Source organism: Macaca thibetana, chromosome 2 (genome assembly GCF_024542745.1).
Source record: "Macaca thibetana thibetana isolate TM-01 chromosome 2, ASM2454274v1, whole genome shotgun sequence".
Classification (NCBI taxonomy): domain Eukaryota; kingdom Metazoa; phylum Chordata; class Mammalia; order Primates; family Cercopithecidae; genus Macaca; species Macaca thibetana.
Window position 1 is genome coordinate 96,668,379 of NC_065579.1, and position 19,253 is coordinate 96,687,631.

A 19,253-nucleotide genomic window follows, 5' to 3' on the forward strand; every position below is an offset into this window, starting at 1 on the left:
AATGAAGGAAAGGTGAGGAGGGAGCCGGGGGGCTTCTGGCTCCAGTGAGATCTGAGGCTATCTGCTGCAGACCCCATATTGCAGGCCACAGTCCCTGTCCAGTGGCAGCACACCAGCCTACCTTGCCACTGTGGGCAGCCATCAGGGACTGTGCCACTCTCAAGAGGGCCTTGGGACCCTAAACTAGCCATGTCTCCCCAGGGAGAGTAGACACACACTTCCAGGGCCGAACATGGGGCCAGCACTCTGGTAATCATCAGAGTCATAAAGATGATAAGAAGAAGCATTTAGTGATCATGGCTGCTTGCCTGTGGGCACAGTGGGGCCTAGCGTCCCTAGAGGCCTTTATGCTGGACACCTGTGGCTGCAATGGGGGACAGAGGAGGGATTAGAGCTAAGCTTCCCCAACCTAGCTCAGATCTCTTGCTCTCTCTGCCTGGTCCTCGCCACAAGCTTGGCCCCAGTCCTAGAACCCATCCTTCAATCGGGGGAATGACACAGTGGTTGTTGCAAAGGCCCCAGGTCAGAACCCAGGTCTGGCTGATGGGTCAAAAGAAAGTTAAATAGATACTCCCACCCCTGCTCTGCAAGGATCAGGATATGGCTGTGCCTGGATTTCTCTGGGCGTTTCTTCAAGGTCCCAAGGTCCTCGTCAGAGTGGCACAGACCTGGGCTGTGCTCTACCTTCTCAGTCCATGGGAGCCCAGACTCTGGGCCCATCCCTTTCTGGAAACATCTGGTTTGTCAAGGGCAACCACTCTATGACCAGCCAGGGTCCTCTCCTCCAGTCTCAACTCCCACCTGGCAGGTGAGGCTGCCTCTGCCCACACCTGCCCTGGGCCCAGGTCCCCTCACCTCACCAGGCAGCGGCCAGCAGCGCCCTGCCTAAGGCACAGCAGCTGACAACAGACCTGCCTCAAACCTTCCCCAGTGGGGCAGCAGTGGTTTGTCTCCCTTGTCTTAGCTCAGGAACTAAAACAACTTTGTACTTTATTGACCCTGTTGTTTAATTTTTGCTTCTGTATTCATGTATGAACATTAATTAAACATTAGACATTAAATATGTATTAAATTAATTCATAGATTTATATATTTATTGATGTCCATGAAATTATAAAATGGAAATACAGTTTTCTTTACTTACCATGTATTTGCTTTGTCAGAATTACGATACCTCATAGAATATGTTGGAAAACATTTCATCTTCTTCACTGCTTTCAAACGGTTTGATTACATAGGAGTTATCTGTGCCTTAAAGGTTTATATAATTCTCTTATAAAACTATCTGAGCTTGGCATTTTTTACAGGTAAATTTAATAGTTTATATTTCTCTCGAAAAGCACCTATTTCACCTAGATGTTCAAATACATTGGCATTAAGATAGTATTCCCTTATAGCTTTCAAATATACTGTATTCTTGGAACTATGTCCTTTCTCTTATATATTTCCACTTTCATTTGTGATCAGCCATGCTAAACCTTTGTCTATTTACTGGTCTACTCAAGAGGAAAGTTTACTTTAATCAATTCAATATTTTATTTTTATTTCATTGTTTTCTGTTATTATAGTTACTAATTCCTTCTTTCTTTGGACTTAAATTATTATTTTTTCTAGTATATTTAGCTGTTAACTTGTTTCACTAATTTTGTCTTTCTTGCTTATTATCAATGTAATTAAGGCTACAAATTTTCCTCCAGTTACTAGAATGTTCATATCTCTTATTTTAATATTCATCCTTATTGATTTCTAAATAATGTATAATTCCAATTTTTACTTCCTTACCATAATTGCTTAGAAGGGTGATTTCTGGTGTTTTAAAATTTATTAATTATCTATGTGTGGAATATTTCCAAACATATGGGAGAAAAGAATAAGAAAATCAAACCCAAAGTGTCTGTCACCCAGTTTTATTAGACCATAATATAATGTCATATTTGCTGTAGATTGTGTTTTTTATATATATTTTTTATTTTTATTTTTGAGACAGTCTCGCTCTGTCACCAAGGCTGGAGTGCAGTGGCACAATCTCAGCTCACTGCAACCTCTGCCTCCCGAGTTCAAGCGATTCTCCTGCCTCAGCCTCCCAAGTAGCTGGGACTATAGGCGCCTGCCAACACGCACAGCTTTTTGTATTTTTAGTAGAGACGGAGTTTCACCATGTTAGCCAGGATGGTTTCGATCTCCTGACCTTGTGATCTGCCCTCCTTGGCCTCCCAAAGTACTGAGATTATAGGCATGAGCCACCATGCCTGGCCTGCTGTAGACATTTTTTAAAGAAATAAAATATTCAGTGCAGTTCAGAATCCCCTGTGTATCCCTCCTATGGTTGGCAGATTTCTAAGACGGCACCCAAGATTCCAGACTCCTGGTGTGCACACCTTGTATAATCCGCTCCCTGTGAGTGTGGGTGGGCCTGACTTAATCAGGTGAGCCCTTTAAAAGGAGGTTCTAGAGCTCAGAGACATAAGTCAGGCAGCTTCAAAGCTGCAGCAGATATTCTCTTACTGGCCTGTCAAAAAAAGCAAACCTCTATGTTGTGAACTACCTACAGAGAGAGTCACATGGCTAGAACCTGAGGTCAACCTCTAGAAGCTGAGAATGACACCCAAGTCAATGGCCAATAAAAAAAATAGGGAATCTTATAGCTGCAAAAAATTGAGCAACCTGAAAGAACTTGGAATAACAATGAAAACTGAACAACCTGAATGAACTTGGAAGAAGACCCTGAGCTTCATATGAAAACACAGTCCTGGTTGACACTCTGATTTCAAGCAGAGGACTCAGCTAACCCTTATATGGACTTCTGATTCTAGAAAATGTGAGATAATAATGAGTGCTGTTTCAAGCAGCCACATTTGTGGTAGGAGTTCGAGACCAGCCTGGCCAACATGGCAAAACCCCGTCTCTCCTAAAAATACAAAACTTAGCCGGGTGTGGTGGTGTGTGCCACTAATCCTGGCTACTCGGGAGGCTGAGGCAGGAGAATGACTTAAACCTAGGAGTTGGAGGTTGCAGTGAGCCGAGATGTTGCCACTGCACTCCAGCCTGGGGCAAGACTCTGTCTCAAAAAAAAAAAAAAAAAAAGAATATATCTCCCTTATTCCACTTCCCTGACTCTCTCTGCAGAGGTAACTAACAACATGCCTTTGTGTTTACCATTCCTGGACATGATTTACACTTTTACTGCATACTTAGTATCCATAAAAGTTACATAGTATTATTTGCAGATAGTATTGTTAACTCTATAAAAGTAACATTGTACCATACCTATCATTCTGCCACTTGCTTTGGTTGCTGGACACGATATTTTTAGTTACATATACACATACAGGGAGATGTGGCTGTCCTTATTCTGAGAGCTGAAAAGAATTCCTGAGAGAAGGGTGTTAAACTCTTCCATTATGACTGTAGATTTGACAGTCCCTCTCTTTTTTGCATAACTTGAGGCTATAGCATTAGATGCATAGATGCTTGACATTTTTATATCTTCTTGAGAGACTGAGTGGTCCAACAATATGAACTATCCTCTTTGTGCCTTTTGTTTTCTATCTTAAATTCTCACTCATTCCCACTGACTATGATGATTCATGTTTGTAATTATTTCTGATACATGATTTGATGCTTCTATTTGTCATATATCTTTATTTTTAATCCTCTCATACGAACAAACTTTATTTTTAATCTTCCCAAACAAACAATCTTTATTTTTAATCCTCCCAAACAATCTTTTATTGGATACATGGAGTTTTCTTAGTTTCATTTTTCTTTTTTTCTGGTTATCTGGGAGTTACATACTTTCTTTTTTTCCCCAGTGGATACCCTCACATTTTTAACACACACACTAATCTCTGGTGGCATCAATTACGTTAAACTCCATGTCTGTTTTGTCCTGCCTACATTATCTCCCTTTTTCAGAATCTCTGCCGAAGGTCAGCTACACACAGGAATGCAGGACTGGGAAGGGGGAGGTGAGCGTGAGAACTTTGAGATCCCCTGTGGAGTTAGTCTGAGCTCTCCCTGGGCTGAGAAGTGGCCTCACCCCCCTCAGGAATTCACTGCCTCGGAAATGAGCTCTGGGAGATGATGCAGTGCTGTCTGTGGTCATGGGCACCCTCTGAAACTCAGCCCCTCTCTGCCCTACCTACCTTGAACCTTGCCCCTAACTCTACGTCCTCCCTGCACACACTGGTCAAGCCCTGCTCTCAGACCCCTGGCTGGAAGTAGATGTGTCTGTATGAACTCATGCCCACACACAAGGGCACATACATTCTCTTACACACACACACACACACACACGCACGCGCGCACGCACACACACACACACACGCTGCAGCAAGCATTTGACCAGAAGCTGTGGCTGCTTTTGAAAACAGGGTGGAGCAGTACTCCCCTTTAGAGTCTCCCACACTCCCAACACCATGACCCCTGATATGGTTTGGCTGTGTCCCCACCCAAATGTCATCTTGAATTGTAGCTCTCATAATTCCCATGTGTTGTGGGAGGCACCTGGTGGGACATCATTGAATCATGGGGGCGGTTTCCCCCGTACTGTTCTTGAAGTGGTGAATAACTCTCACGAGATCTGATGGTTTTATAAATGGGAGTTCCTTTGCACAAGCCCTTTTTGCCTGCCTTCTGCCTTCTGCCTTCTGCCATAATTGTGAGGCCTCTCCAGCCACATAGAACTATGAGTCCCTTAAACCTCTTTTTCTTTATAAATTTCGCAGTCTCAGGTATGTCCTTATCATCAGTGTGCAAACAGACTAATACAACCCCCTGGCTAAGCTGTCTGGTGACAGACTGCTGACCCCCTGGACCAAACCAAGCCCTGGGGTTTTGAGGGAAGGAGTTCTCAGGCTTTTCCTCTCTGTGCCCAGACCAGGAGCTCCAAGGGTAGGACCTAGGTCTCCTCTTCCTCTATCTCCTGGAGCAGGAGCTCTCTCACACACTTCATTCTCCATGCCTCAGTTTCCCCTTGTGGCAGTTGTAAAGGGGCATCACTTGGATCCCCCTTTAGAAAGAGCTTGCCACTCAACTGTGAGGAGGGCAATGAGCTGGGGCCTCTAGCCACATTGCCTTCAGGCTCTGGTGAATAGGTCTATGACCCAGCCTGTCAATACTCTTCACAGACAGCCCCAGACATTGACCAAGCACAGTAGGGTTACTAAGGCTTCTATTCCAGCCTTTGCCCTGGAACTTGCTATCAAATTGGCAGAGACTTTTTCAGATCTGCATCACAGTCGGAGTCTCTCTCTGCCCAATCCTACTTTCTCCTCTTTTGTCTCTCACTGGTCCCCCTGCCATCCAATAAACGTTCACACTCCTAACTCCACCTTAGCATTTGCTCACTAGAGGACCTGAACTGACACACCTATAGTTAGCACCACCCTTCCCCCAACAGAGCTCTAAGCCTCAGCCTCCAGGACCAGGGATGGCCATTTCAGAACTTGTCCCTGGGTTTCATTTCCAAATCTATTAAGTCAGGATGATTCTTTCTCCATCACCTGCTCTCCTGTGAACTTGGTTTTCTTCCTAGATGCAGTTGTAGCACCACCAGAAGATCCCCCACAACCCCACACCCAAGCACTGCTAGGCTTCCCTGCAGAGGACAGTCCATGTCTAAGTCACAGTCACATCCCCAACCCCCAGATGAGTGTAGGTGGTGATACGTGAAGGGTGAATGAATGATACTCACTGCGTGCTGTTATGGAAGGGATGAAGGGAATATTTATTCTTTAAATGCCTGCCCAGGCCTCTCCTGCACTCCACCAAATTACAGCTTGGAGTTAAGGTGCATCTTCTCACAGGAAGAACTGGTCCCAAAAGAAGGTGCACCCTGGGGAGGTGGTGATCACTCCATATTCCCGGAGCTGCCAGCCCCGCTCTATGGATAAAGACCAAAAGTGTAGGTCCCTTCAACTTAGAAGCCCAGAGAAAGCAAATGTTGCTTGCATCCGGACAGCAATGTGGGTGGCTCTGTCAGGGGAATCTTAGAGCAGTGACTCCCCCAGCCAGGTGGTTTCCTCACCATCTGCCTCCACCATACAGGTCAAGGCCACTCTGTGGCTCCCCAGCCCCCTTCCCACTCCACCGTAGAGCCCCTGAGTTGGGAGTCTTGAAGTCAGTGAGTGCACGATTCTGAGAGGAGGCGAGGGCGGCACACACTGCATGGATGAGACAGGCAGGAAGCCAGGCAGGCTCCGAATGAGTAACTGCAGATTCTCTTTGTGCCATGCCTGTTGTCACGGGGGATGGCAAGTGACTCCACTTCTCTCTCTTTCCCGCCACCTCCCGTGTCCTTGGCACCCATGTGATTCTGACATCCAGAAGGGATATGAGATGGGGCTGGAGACTAGGGACAGGTTTTAGGGATCCCAGAGGGAAGACTTCAGAACAGACCACCCCAGGGAGGAATCCGTGCAAGAAGGACATGGGGGAATAGAGAGTAGGAGGCGACTATGGCTCTCCTCCTCAAACCTGGACTGGGAAGGCAAGGTAGACTCCAGAGGGGCTTAGGCTTTGGACAGGGTGGGGAGATTGGGACCACAGGCTTCCTACTCCCTCAGGTTGTCCATCGGCCCCACCTCTGCTTCTGACATCCCTCTTCCTCCAAGAAGCCTTCCCAGATCAACTGGGTGCACGAAAGGATGGCTCCCTCAGCAGATTCTACAGGACTCCCCAAGAGTGGGCCCATGGTTGACCTCCCCTCCCCCCAGTGCCTCAGAACACAGGACAGGACATTTGGGAGCAATTAGTTGAAACATGGTCACATTTAACATTGGTTGAATTTCTTAGGCTTTTGTTTGGTTTTGCTATTTTCTTTCTGCTCTTTTCATTTCTGAATGTTTTGTGCCCTTTGATAGGTAAGGAAGGGTGGATACCCCAGGAGAACAATTCTGAAAGAACAAAGAAGTGATGTTTATCCCAAAGAATCTGCAAGGAAACAATTATTTCTGATTCACCTGCTCCCTTCCAGGGAGCAAGGCCTGCAAAGACATCAGATGCCTTCCCGGTCGCTCACTGCCTCCAGCCGGGCCATCCAGCCCTCCAACAGAGGAAGGGTAGTGTGGGCCCCGCTCCAGAGCCAGGGGAAGGCAGCCCATCCCCACTGGTAGCCAGTCCCTCTCCCTCTCTCCTCATCCTGCACACCAGCCATCCACTGGGGGTCACATGGCAAAGTGAGGTCTGCCTCTCCAATCCTCACACCCATCATACACCCTCAAGTGTCCAAGAACCTTGTCCTCTAGAGAGCAGGAGAACTTCAACAACCCAGGGGGGATAACATATTAACGGTGGGATTTCAGCATCCTGCAGCTGGCTAGGTGCTGTGTGTGTATGTGTGTGTTGAGGAGTGGGGGCTGAGGATTCACAACACCCCAAACCTACAGATGTGCTCTTCACATCTAGGGCTCCTAGGACACCATGGCAGCAGAAGTAACTTCCCAGGAAAAAGACACAATTCCACTGTCCTGCCAGGGAACTGAGACCTGAGACGGGGTACACAGGGTCATAAGGAGAGACAAAGACCCCTGATTTCTGAGCTAACAGCAGTCGTCAGGGGTGTGGATAGCTGAGGAGAGGGCTGAGGATCATTCAAACCCTCCCACCACTGGGAGATTGAGTACAAACTCAAGAAAGGCTAGGAAAGAGGCGTCTCTACAGCTCCCAAATCTAAGGCAGGGCCTGTGTCCAGCCTCATTGATTATATCGGGAAGGAGGTAGAAATTGCAGGGAGCACAGTAGTTCCCAAAGTTCCCCTCATGGCAAGGGGATGCCGCCCATCCACTTCTGTGCCCCCAGTGCACAGCACAGGGCCTGGCACACAGAAAGCGATTAATAAATGTGCATGGAAGAAAGGAGGGAGGTAGGCAGGAAGGGAAGGACGAGGTGGGGAAGGGAAAAAGAGCAAGTGCAGGGACTGGAATGCTGGAAGGGAGGAAGAAAGGGGAGGAAGAAGAGAGAGCAGAAAGAAAGTGTAAGCACGCCCTGAAGAAAGGGCCAGGGTACTCATCCCTTCCCGGCTTTCCCCCGACTCCCCTCAAGCCTAACCCATGGCAGCATTCCGACGTTCCCTCGCTGTAGGGAGGGAAGCCCTGGTGGGTCCTCAGGGAGCTCCTGCGCGCCTGCTGTTCAGCTCCTGCGCGCCTGCGGGACCTCCTTCAGGTAGCCGCACATTCTGCTCAGGGCGCTGGGACCCGCTGCCCTCTCCGCCTCTCCACGGAACTCCGCCCCGCCTTCTATCACACTGCTCCGCCAGCCACGCTATCCTGCCGCCGCGACCACACCTCTAGCCTCGATTGTGCAGGCTGGAGCCCGTAGAAAGAGGGCCAGCAGCCACCTGCGCTTGGTCCACAAGAAGACGCGCTCCCAGGGCGCAGAGCTGGGGACCCCGCTCCCCGTTCCAGGGAAGAATAAACGAGAGGAGGGGCTGGCCCGGTGTCACCCGGCGGCCGAGCCGCCGCCCATTGGAATCTCAGCACCAGAGGCAGGCGGCCAGTACCCCAGTATCCCCAGCTGTAAAATAGAGAATTCAGGAGGAGGAGGAGGTCTGTGGTTCGTTGTAGGTCAGCTGCTGAGTCGGCCCGCGGGCTGGGAGCAGACCTCGCTCCCCACGCGAGGGCGCTGCAGCCCAGCCTCCCTGGGGAGGTGCCCTGGTCGAGACCTGCGAGGGTGCGGACAACCCATCCTCTCTGGAGCAGGTCCCCCGAGGCTTGAAGGGCCAGGGCACCCAGCAGGTTCTGAACGCGCTCCGTCAGGTCACCCGAGAGTAGGGAACACCAAGGAACCCAGAGTCGGGCCTCTTTGGAGCCCTCGCTTCCTCTCGCCCGGCTTCTTCGGCGCGAAGGACGAATCTGGGCTGTTGAAAACGGATCAAACAACCCGATCTCTGTCGGCCCCAGGTCACATGCTGGGCCTCAGCTCGCAGCCTGCGAAGATAAGTGGCACTTCATGTCCCGTAATCGGGTTTGCGCACAGGAGCCCTCCGAGGCGCACAGGTGGGAAATGGGGAGGCTGGCTGGGAGGCCTCCTGGAGGAGGTGGCTCCGAGGGTAGACGTGAGGAGCGCCCTGGGGTGGGGCTGAGGGGGCGTACGGAGGTGGGAGCATGGAAGGATGGGACATGTTCTGGTATCGAGATTCCCAGGTGATAAGCCTTAAGGGGCGAAGGCCTATAAATGTCTCACGACGGAAGACCGAGGTGTGGGATTGGCAAAGGGAGAGCAGAGCTTCCTCACTCGCAGGGGGGCCTCAGCCCCGCCCCATACCTGCGCGGCGGCCCCGCCTCCACCCATCCATTGGCTAGACCCGCCGCCCGTCAGACGAGCCCTCGGGGCCCGCCCCCAGCCCTGAGCTGCGCCTCTTAGCTCTGGGGCCACCGCGCCAGCGCCACTCTGCCAGGCTCCCGGCCATCGCCCGCCTGGTGCGCCGCCCGCCAGCTCTTTGCCCGCGCGGGGCCGCCCGCCGCGGGCTCAGGGCAGACCATGTGCCCGCCAAGTCCGCTGCCCGCCCGCTGGCTATGCGTGCTGGCAGGCGCCCTCGCCTGCGCCCTTGGGCCGGTGGTGAGTGTTCGCCCTGCCGCCCTGAGTCCCGGCAGCCTGGGAGTTGCGGGAGGTGGGGGAGGTGGGGGGCGGCGGGAGCCGGGCCATCCGTGCGCGTGTCTGTGTAAGAAGAATAGGGGACATCAAGCACCTCGTCTCGCCTCCTCCCACCGCTCCAGACCGAACCTAGACGCGAGGGCTGGGATATTGGTCGTGCCCAGTCCCTCCCAGCGCAGCCGGGAGCAGGCACAGCATCAATGGAGGGGAAGTGGGGAAGAGTGGGCCCCAGACTTGCCTTCCTTGTGGTGGTTGCCAATGAGCAGTGGGGTGGGGCAGTCAGTGGGAGCAGGGTCAGGTACTGCGGCCGATTGAGATGAAAGGTTTGGTACACCGTAGGTGAGAGGGAGGATGTGAGGGCCGTCCTTGTGTGCTGTGACGGTCTGGAGGTGTTAGCAGCAGAACCAGTGCTGGGGGCCCCAGGATTTGAGAAGGGGTTCTTGGGATCAGGTGAGTGACAGGCACATCCCTTCCTGTGCCCTCCCACTGAGCAGACCAAAAAGGTACCAGAGCCCAAGGTGGAAGCTGGTGGGCAGTGAGGGGCTAAGGGTGATGGTTAACAGGAGGGGCCAGGCCTGTGCACAGAGAGAGCTGAGCAGGAAGCCAAAGCTAACAAGCAGTGGCCTCCCTCTTCCTCCCACTTCTGCTTCCTCTCAACGTGGATATGTGTATGCCCTTGATACATGTGTACTCGTGTGCCCCATGTGTGGGTGTGATGTGTGTATCTGTGGATGGCTTACCTGGGCCATGAGGCAGACGCCGATTGAGGCAGGAGATGCATGGATCATCTCACTCTAGAACAGGGAAGACCTCAGCGCTCATTGAGTCTACTGAAGCCCATTTTACAGACGTGCAAAGCGAGGTCCAGAGACACAAGAGCCACATCTGTCTGCCACCAGTTAGACCTAGACAGAGGTTGATTTTCTCCCTACCCCAGACCTTGAGTAATCTAGAGTTGCTGCTTAGGTAGGGCCTTAAATGCCCACTCCAATTTGGCTGGGCAAGGGTGAGGAATCTTGATTATCTAGTTCATTCTCTCCCATGATCATTTCCCTCACCATCACCTCCACCAGAGCAGGAATCTCTGTGTTTCCATCTAGCGGATGTCTTGAGCACCCTGGGAACAGGAAGCTCATTGCCTGTCCTAGGAGCAGACCTCTGACAATTGGCAGGAGCCTCACCTCCACCCATGACAGCCATGAGACCAACCTCTTGAGCACTGAAAGTCTCACCAAACTCTGTCCCAGAGGCCACAGCTCTGGCACAACTTGCATGAAGCCTCCAGGCCTCTCCAACAACCCTCTGGCCCTCCCAACCCCGGGTTCAAGCCACTCAAACTCTTCTTGGATGAGCCAGGGATCTTGGAACCACTGCTGACACCCCATTCCTCCATCCTGAGAGGCTTCTGAGCTCAGGGGCAGAGTGGATTCAGAGAGGCCTCCTTTCACATCAGGCCACTTCTGCTTCACACTTCAGAGACAGCCCAAATCTGTCTCCTCCCTCTAATGCCTACCCTCCCCCTGTCTTTCCACATCTTATTCGTTTAGTGCCCAACTCTATCTCCTCCTCCAGACAGCCTTCCCTGATTGCTCCAAGCAACTCGACCCTTCCCCCTCTAACTCCACCCTTCAGCCCTACCCACCTCCCAGGCTGGGCTATTCTGGCCATCCTATGAGGTCAGGGGCTGGGGTCTCTATATTCCCATATTCCTTACAGTCCAGTGCAGGAGCTGGGTCCACAGAGAGAGGAGAAGGGACTCAACCAGGACTGGGTGAGGGCAGGCTGGAGTGAGGGGTCCCTGTTTCCCTCCTTGCTTCTCCTTCCTCCCCGCCAGCTACCAATCGCTCCCTCATGGAATGGACACCAGGCAATGCTGCTCTAGCTGGACTCAGTGTGACTGCAGGGGTTGGAGGGGGGTGCCAGGAGTTATCAGAGTCATAAAATGGCAGCTGCAAAGTTCAGGTTGAAGGCCCAAGGCCTTATCACTCCTGTTTATGGTGCCCTGACTTCAGCCTGGAAAGGGGAAATCTCTGAACAGGGAGGCAAAAAAAAAAAAAAAAAAAAAAAAAAAGGAAAGAAAACCTCCAGTGTCTCAGAGGAGGAAGTCTGCCCCAAGGTCACCTGTCAAGCCTTCCAGTGCCCCTGCCCCCCAGACAGCAGGCACAGGGACTCCTCATCCAAAAGCAGAGCTGCTCAGGGCAATGCCCAGCACAAGGCTGGGGGAGGAGAGTCATAGGCCTCCTCCTGGGAAAATCCTCTATCTGGTGTGGGAGACCAGACCCAGTGACATAGGAGGAAGGGCCCAGATGGATGTGGGGTACAGTCTCCTAGAACCGGGGGAGGGGTTGCTGAGAGGAACAGTCAGTGGAGGCTCCCTGGAAGAAGCAGGACGGTTCTCTGAAGAGTTTGACCAGATGAGCCAATCTTTCACCCTAAACCATAAAACAGCCTCTGTTGACAGGACCAATGGGCCTGGCCCCAGAAGGAGGAGTCCCAGGAGCTGGGAGAGGCTTGGCTTCTCCCCTACTCTGAGGTTGATTAGTGGCCACCAGCTCCTGAAGGCCTCGCCCTGCCACCGGCATCCTGCTGCCCCCACCACCTGACTCTACCCTCTCCAGAGGCTGACCACAGCTGCCCAGGCCCTCTTGGCCCCCAGCAGGCCACCCTATGAGCTTTGGAAAACATGGCTGCATCTGGGTCAGGTTCCTCCTCAAGTGAGGTTACCACCTCAGTGAGGCCTGGCCAGGGCTTCCAGGGTACCATGCTGGAAAAGCAAGCCCCTTTGAAAGTTTCCACCCTCCGGTCCTGGTGCACTAAGACTAGGCCTTCTCTGAGGTTTGTAGGGCATCCTTGGGGAGCCCAGGCTGGGGACAGGAGAGCTGGTCCTCACTCCACTCCATGGCAATGGCTTGACCTTGGGAACATCTTTAACCTCTGTGGAAGGGCCTCAGGGTCCTCACCACAAAAGGGAAGGTGAGAGGCCTCGGCCTAGTGTGCAGGAGAAGCAGGAGGAGAGGGTTGGGCTAGAGCCAACTCTGCCTCCTGAGTGGGATATAATCTACCCCTGGAGCACCAGAGTCTCTGTGAAATGGAGTTTGTCTTTCAGGCAGGACTTCTGTGAGCTCTGAAGGAGGTAAAAGCTGTGAAGGTGGCTATGTGAACTGTGTGACCGTCATCCCTTCTCCTCCGTCCCCAGCTTGGGAGCCCTGTGGAACCTTATACAGCTATTTCTGGCCCTCATCTGCCCAGGGGTTCCCAGGGCAGGCAGGAGTCCTGGGCTTAGGGGAGGTGTCCTCATGAGGTGGCCAAAACATTTTGGGGGTAAGGCTCCAGGCCTAGGTAGGCAATGGGGCCTCTCAGAGCAGATGGGCCTTCACACCGTGGGCAGCCTCAGTGGAAGTCCAACATGGGCCATGAGACAAGGGTAGGGGCGCTAACCTCTACCTGCCACAACTCTGCCATTGCTGGACCCTTCACTGTGGCCCCTTTGGCCATGGAGCAGGAAATGGGGCCTGGGGACTATGCAAAGCCTAGTCCCTTTCTTAACCCCTTCTGTTCAACCCCCAGATTCTGCCTTACCCTATTTGACTTCCAATACAAAATGATTTTTATTGTACCTATTGAAAATGTCAGTATGTACAAACTCTCTCACATAACTTAGAAGTATTTCTTTTCTTTTCTTTTTTTTTTTCCTTTTTGAGATGGAGTCTTGCTCTGTCACCCAGGCTGGAGTGTGGTGGTGTGATCTTGGCTCACTGTAACCTCCAGCTTCCGGGTTTAAGCGATTTTCCTGCCTCAACCTCCCTAGGAGATGAGATTACAGGCTCCCGCCACCACGCCTAGCTAATTTTTGTATTTTTAGTAGAGACAGGGTTTCGCCATGTTGGCCAGGCTGCTCTCGAACTCCTGGCTTCAGGTGATCTGCCTGCCTCAGCCTCCCAAAGTGCTAGGAATTACAGGCCTGAGCCACCGCGCCTGGCCCCTTAGAATTATTTCTGAAGAAGAAAAAGCATTTTAATCTCTCCACCACGTGTATAGTGTTTCAAATTTTTACTTTTTTGGTGAAAATTTATAAACAAGCAGAGAGAATATTATAATGAAAGCGCAAATACCCAATTCCGAGGTTTGACTATTGTTAACATCTAACAAGTAATATATGCTTCATTTGCTTTTGAGCTGAAGTATTTTAAAGTAAATTATAAACTTCCTGACCTTTTACCCCAAATCATTTCAGAACGCATCTCTAAAACCAAAGGACACTCTTCTATATAACTATCATACTGTCATTACACCTAACAAAATTGACAGGAATTGCTTAATATCTTTCAAATATCCCCAGCTGGAATGTAATGAAGCGCCACAGGACGAGTGGTGATATTATCCAGGGCTTGGTCTTCTCGCAGGAGTTTCATGTCTGCGTCTGACAGGACTGTCCAGCGAGCTGGAAGGGAGAAAGCCAGGTGCCTTGGCAGTGAGAGTCAGGCTGGGCTCCACTGGGCAGGACCTAGTCTTTTCATGCAGCCCATCTCATGCTGCTTATTATCTCTCAGGAAGTGCCTCCTACTACCTAACTTCAAAACAAGTTCTTCCTGCACAGCAGGTCACCAGAGGAGGGGGAAGAGGTCACCAACCAACCTCCATGTACTAAGGACTCATAGCCTTGTGGCTGCCTGTGCTGGAGGCCAGCCCTCTGCAGGTGGCTCCAACACCAATGTCACCCACAGGCACTGTGTTTATAAGCTGAGTCCTGCAAACTCAGTTTCCTAGGTGTGGCCAGGATCACAAACAAGCAGCAGAGGATTTAAACTAAATGCTTAGCCTGTGTTCCTCTGCAAATAAAGGCTTCATGCCCCCGAAAGAAACCTTCCAAGAAGAACCCTTAGATGGGAACAAGCTAAATGTCTGTGCTCGGGTTCTGCTAATTATGAGAGCCCTTGTCTTGATATCACTCTGAGATGTGGAAAGTTCTTCTTCTCCCGAGCACAATCCTGTATCCCTCTGTCTCCCCCTCTTCCTCCCCAACCCCATCAACCCTCACACAGCAGTTCTCATTCTCCTCTTCTACCAGAGTTCAGCCTTCCCCAAGAGGAAGTGAGGCTGGCAAAAAAAAAAAAAAAAAATGAATTTGCAGCGGGGAGGCTTTGGGCTGTTGGCAAAGGGATGTAAAGATACAAGGAAGAGAAGAGAAATCAGTACAGAGCGAAGCTAACTGGCAGACTCGAGACTTCTGGTGGGTGTGGCTGGCACTTGTCAGTGGGTAGGAACTTCAGCCTGCCTGGGGTTATGCAAGGCACTACAGCTGTGGCTAGGCTTGGGTGTGGACGGCAGGGGCAGCCTGGCATGAGGACGACTAGAGCTTTGACAGTCACTGCTAATGCTCCTGGTGCCTGGCTGGTGTCTTTTACATGTGACCCTCAACCCCAATTCTAGAAGTAGGTGGTATTGTTGTTGTCCCCATTTTATAGATGAGGTTGAGTAAATTGCCCAAGTCATCCAGACAGGAAGCGGCAGACAGTCTCATTCTAGAACCTGTGGTCTGAACTAGGCTCTGCCACCTCATGAAGAGGGGCGACTACTTCCAGGGTGAGCTATGGCATGTCCATGCTGTGCTGGCACTTTAGATATTTTTAAAATTAGTAAAATGCACAAATCTGAATTGACAGCTCAGTGAATTGTGACATATGTGTACACCTGTGTCACCACTGCCCAGGTCAAACTATTGCACACTCCCATCACCCTAGCAGGCTGCTCCACAGTGAGGGGAAGTCTTATTTTGACTTCCTTTAGCGCTTTCTGCAAAGCTGGGAGCATGTTTCTCCTCTCTTTTGTGACTCCTGGATCCCATGATCCAACTTACCTTTGTATGTCCTTTACCTGCTCCTTTCCTGCCCTTTCCTCCTCCCACCTTTTCTCTCCTCTCTCCCTTCTTGCCTCCCAACTACAAGGTCTGCACGTCCTCGCCCACTCACATGCAAAAGCCAGCAAGGATGGGAAGCTGGGCTGCTGTCCTGTGTGCCTGTGATCACACTGCTTTCTCTCTGGCTTCTCCATTCCCTCGTGTCTCTTTTTTACCCCATGATTTCAGCAGGGGGCTGGCGGAGTAGAGCAAATAAGTCATGCGATATGAGATGGTTTCTGTAAAGGGCTGGGGTCATGGGGGAGAGGGTAAATGGAACCACTCCTGAGCCCCCTGTCCTCTAATTCCCATTCCCCTGCCTCCATTAACAGTTGCAGGCAGGAAAAAAGTAAAATAGCCCTCTTGACAAACCTCAGAAGCACAAATCATCCATGGAGGCTCCGCATGCTTGGTAATTTGCAGATAGTTTTTTCTCCTGCTTCACCTTATCCAGCCTGCTGCATTTTGTGCTCTTCTCAGAGACCAGCTGCTCCTCAGAGGGACTCATGCTTCCTGCTGCGCTACTTGGCTCCTCCTGCCCTAGTTCCCTGGCCCCAGATGACGAGGCTGGGGCTTCTGATTCGAGGCAGTAGCTGTGGTCTCAGGCTTCCCTTGAGGAGATTGAACATGGCCTACGAACCTGAGCGTGGCCCACCCTGTCTTTCAGAGCCCCTTGCATCTAACAGCTACAACTCCCAGCATCTTCACCCATACCCCCATCACCACACCTAGCCTTTGCTCCAGATATCAGAGAACCCCACATGGAGAGGCAAAAGCAGGGCTTTCTCTCTAGCCCCTCACCAATTCCTGTGCCGGACTGAGCTCCAAAAAGTAAGCTTAAAGACAGCCTGACCCTGCAGTTGAGCTGAGACTAGAGAGTTTTGGGCCAGGCTGGGCTCTCAGCACCTTCTTTAGGACAGGAGTTCCTAAGCCCAGAAGGAACCCAGGCAAGACTGAAGAAGTCCACAGCATCTCTTCCATCCTGATCTTCTTCTGTCCTCTGCCATGGTGTTAGCTGGATGTGGGAGGTGAATGACAGGGAGTTGGCAGGAGAATCCTGAGTCTAGTTGGAGACAGGAACTAACCAAGTCTTGTTCATTCCACCTGCCCCCTCCTCTCTATGCCCCCTCTTCTCTGTATCCACTGTCCTGCCCAGGCTTCATTAGTTCCTGCCTAGACTGGTGCAATAGCTTTCAGCCCCACCACCTGCAACCTGAGGGATCTTTGTAAAATGTGCATCCCCCATCCTCAGTCTCCTAGTTCAAGTATCTGTTGGCCCCCATGGCCTAGGAGTGAAAGCTCACATTGAAAACTGGCATTCCAGGCCCTTCCCAATCCTACCCCAGTCTACATCTCTCAACTTGTCTCCCAATGCCCCTGGAACTCCTTGCTGCAGCTACACCAGGCTTCTCGCAACCTTGCATGTATTAGGCATTTTCATGCCTCCATGCTTGCACACACGCTGCTCTACTTTCTGGGGTGCTCTTACTCCACTTCTAATTGTCTAACTCGCACATCCTCCATGACCTACCTCTACAGAATGAGTACAGCATACCTATTCTGTAGGAAGCCCAGACTCTAGCTATATCCCACCCTGGAACACTTCCCCAAGATCAGTAGGCTTGGCTATATTCAGCCAGGGAATTTTTCAACTCTCTCTGTGTGCCTGAAGTCCAGAGGGATAATGAGGATGTTTAGAATAGGGAAATAAGTAAGTGGGAGAGGAAGTCCAAAGTCTGCCTGAATTCCTCAGTGATAAGGACTAGAGGGAGCTGCCCTGGCCCGGTCCCTCAAAGGGCAATGGTTGACCAGAGGACCCAAGGCGAGGCTGTGGAGAAGGACTGATGCACTCCAGACCAGCGGTCAGAGACTTAGGTCCCATCTGGGAATGCGCATTTGCTGGGTGACCTCAGGTCCCTCTTTGGGTCTCCATTTCCTCTACCCCTCCCCAGATAGGGCTCAACACTAAACTAAATTGTGACAAAGAGAGAGCTCATCTTCCAGACCACACCCACTTTTTCATAAACACCACAGGCTTCAGTACCCACCCCTCCTTTCTCTCCAAACTGCCTCTAAGGAAAGGCTCTGTGTCTGTGCAGCTGAGGGAGCAGAGTTGGCTGGAGAAATTGACCCAACACTCTTCCACCCTCAGAGAGTTGCAAGCCAAAGCTGCCGGAAATCCTAGGCACCCATGGTGATTGAGAAACAAATATTTCTTGGCAAACTACATGGCCACAGTCCTGGCTTAAGATGGCCCAGAAAGTGAGGGCGTCTGTTGTCCTGCCCTCAGAGGGCAAGGCTGGACACTTTTGTTTACAGCGACCAACAGAAAACTCAACTGAGCCAAGCTATGAAGGCAAGGCATCAGCTCATGTTGCTAGCAATAGGGCTGGTTTCAGGTATGGCTGCATTCACAGACCCAGACAATATTAAGAGAACCTGATTTTTCTCCATCTGTCTATTCTGCCTTCAGCTGTGTAGTTTTCATCCCTGTGTTCCACTTGTCAACAAGAAGACAGCAGAAGCTTGAGCCCTTGCTTCCTTTAAGGTTTCCAGTCCAGTGGGAAAAAGCAAATTCACTTGCTTAATCACTTAATCCAAAGTCCCAGGAGTGAGCCTCCCGGCTCTGAGTAGCCTGACTCGGGCTATGTGTCAGGCACTGTGGCCAGGAATGCTCTGATTGACTTAAGCCTTGGTCACATGTCAATCCCCTGGAAGAGAGTTCATCAGCACTCCATGAACTAGAGGTAGGGAAGGAGGTTGTTTCCTAGACACAGAGGAGAACATGGCATCAGAAGAGAGCAAAAGATGGTGGAAGGCAGAAACAATAAATATCCACTAACATCCATCCTGTTTTCAGGTTACAGTGTCATGAGAGGTGAGAATGGACAGGAGAATCAGGAGAGGCTGGAAAGGGGCCAGAAAGTAGAATGAACCCTATTGCTGGTGGGAAATGGGGTTGGGATGGTACCTTGGTGAGAAATGTGCTCCAAGACAGGCAAGACAGACCAATGATGGGATACAAGGCAGGGTGGCCGGTACCCAGGTTCCTCTTCCAGAAGCCACCTCTGAGATCTACCTGGCCACTCTTCCCCCTATACTTGAGGATGAACCAGCCACAAATCCCTTGAGACAGAGTGTCTTCAGCATTTCAGCCTGAGTAACCCTTATGGAAAAGAGAGGAAGCACATGACCCCAAAGAGGAACCACAGACACAGTTTCCTTGAAGCCTCCTGTCTTTTAACAGTTATACGAATAACTGTATCATGCTCCATCACACAACTGTGTTACTTTCAATACGTTTTAAATGACTTACCAGCTAATGTCTTTACCCCGGTTGGCTGGTAAAGGTGCAAGATGGAGCTCATGTTCACTGTGCAGCTTTCAGGGCAACACAGGTGAGGTCTGGATTCTGGGGAAATCTAAAGGAGTCTTGAAGAGGGAGGCCTTCCCTGGACCTGGACGAGGTCAACCATGGTGCTAGCTGCTTCTGGGAGTGTTGGCCTTCAGGTGACCTGTGAGACAGAAGCTCTACCAGAGAGCCCTCAACAGGAATGAGAGAGCTGTTTGGGGTGGAAGGGACTTGGCTGTACAGCCTCTTAGGCACTGAGTTGTTCAGCTTCAGCTTGGACCCCTCTCCCTCCACAGCAAAGGATTGCTGGCTGCCAGCTGGGATGCACATCCCAGTAAATGGAGCTGATTTACTTAAAACAATGGTCAAAGTACTAAGCACTTTGGTGCCTGCAGGCCAGGAGGGACCTCC

General features: G+C 51.1%; 2 protein-coding genes across 5 annotated transcripts in view; one reads left to right on the plus strand and one right to left on the minus strand.

Annotated features, from left to right (window-relative positions):
* HHATL (hedgehog acyltransferase like) overlaps nucleotides 1–19,253 on the minus strand; it is a 464,648-nt gene that overhangs the window by 252,357 nt on the left and 193,038 nt on the right. The gene's annotated exons all lie outside the window — the stretch shown is intronic.
* Nucleotides 9,380–19,253, plus strand: part of VIPR1 (vasoactive intestinal peptide receptor 1) — a 34,725-nt gene continuing 24,851 nt past the window's right edge. Inside the window, exon 1 of one of the 2 annotated variants that reach the window (XM_050780413.1) lies at nucleotides 9,380–9,558. In XM_050780413.1, coding sequence (XP_050636370.1) covers nucleotides 9,481–9,558 — 78 coding nt within the window. In that variant the 5' untranslated portion in view covers nucleotides 9,380–9,480. The remainder of the gene's footprint in view (nucleotides 9,559–19,253) is intronic. The other variant, XM_050780414.1, reaches the window with a different exon arrangement.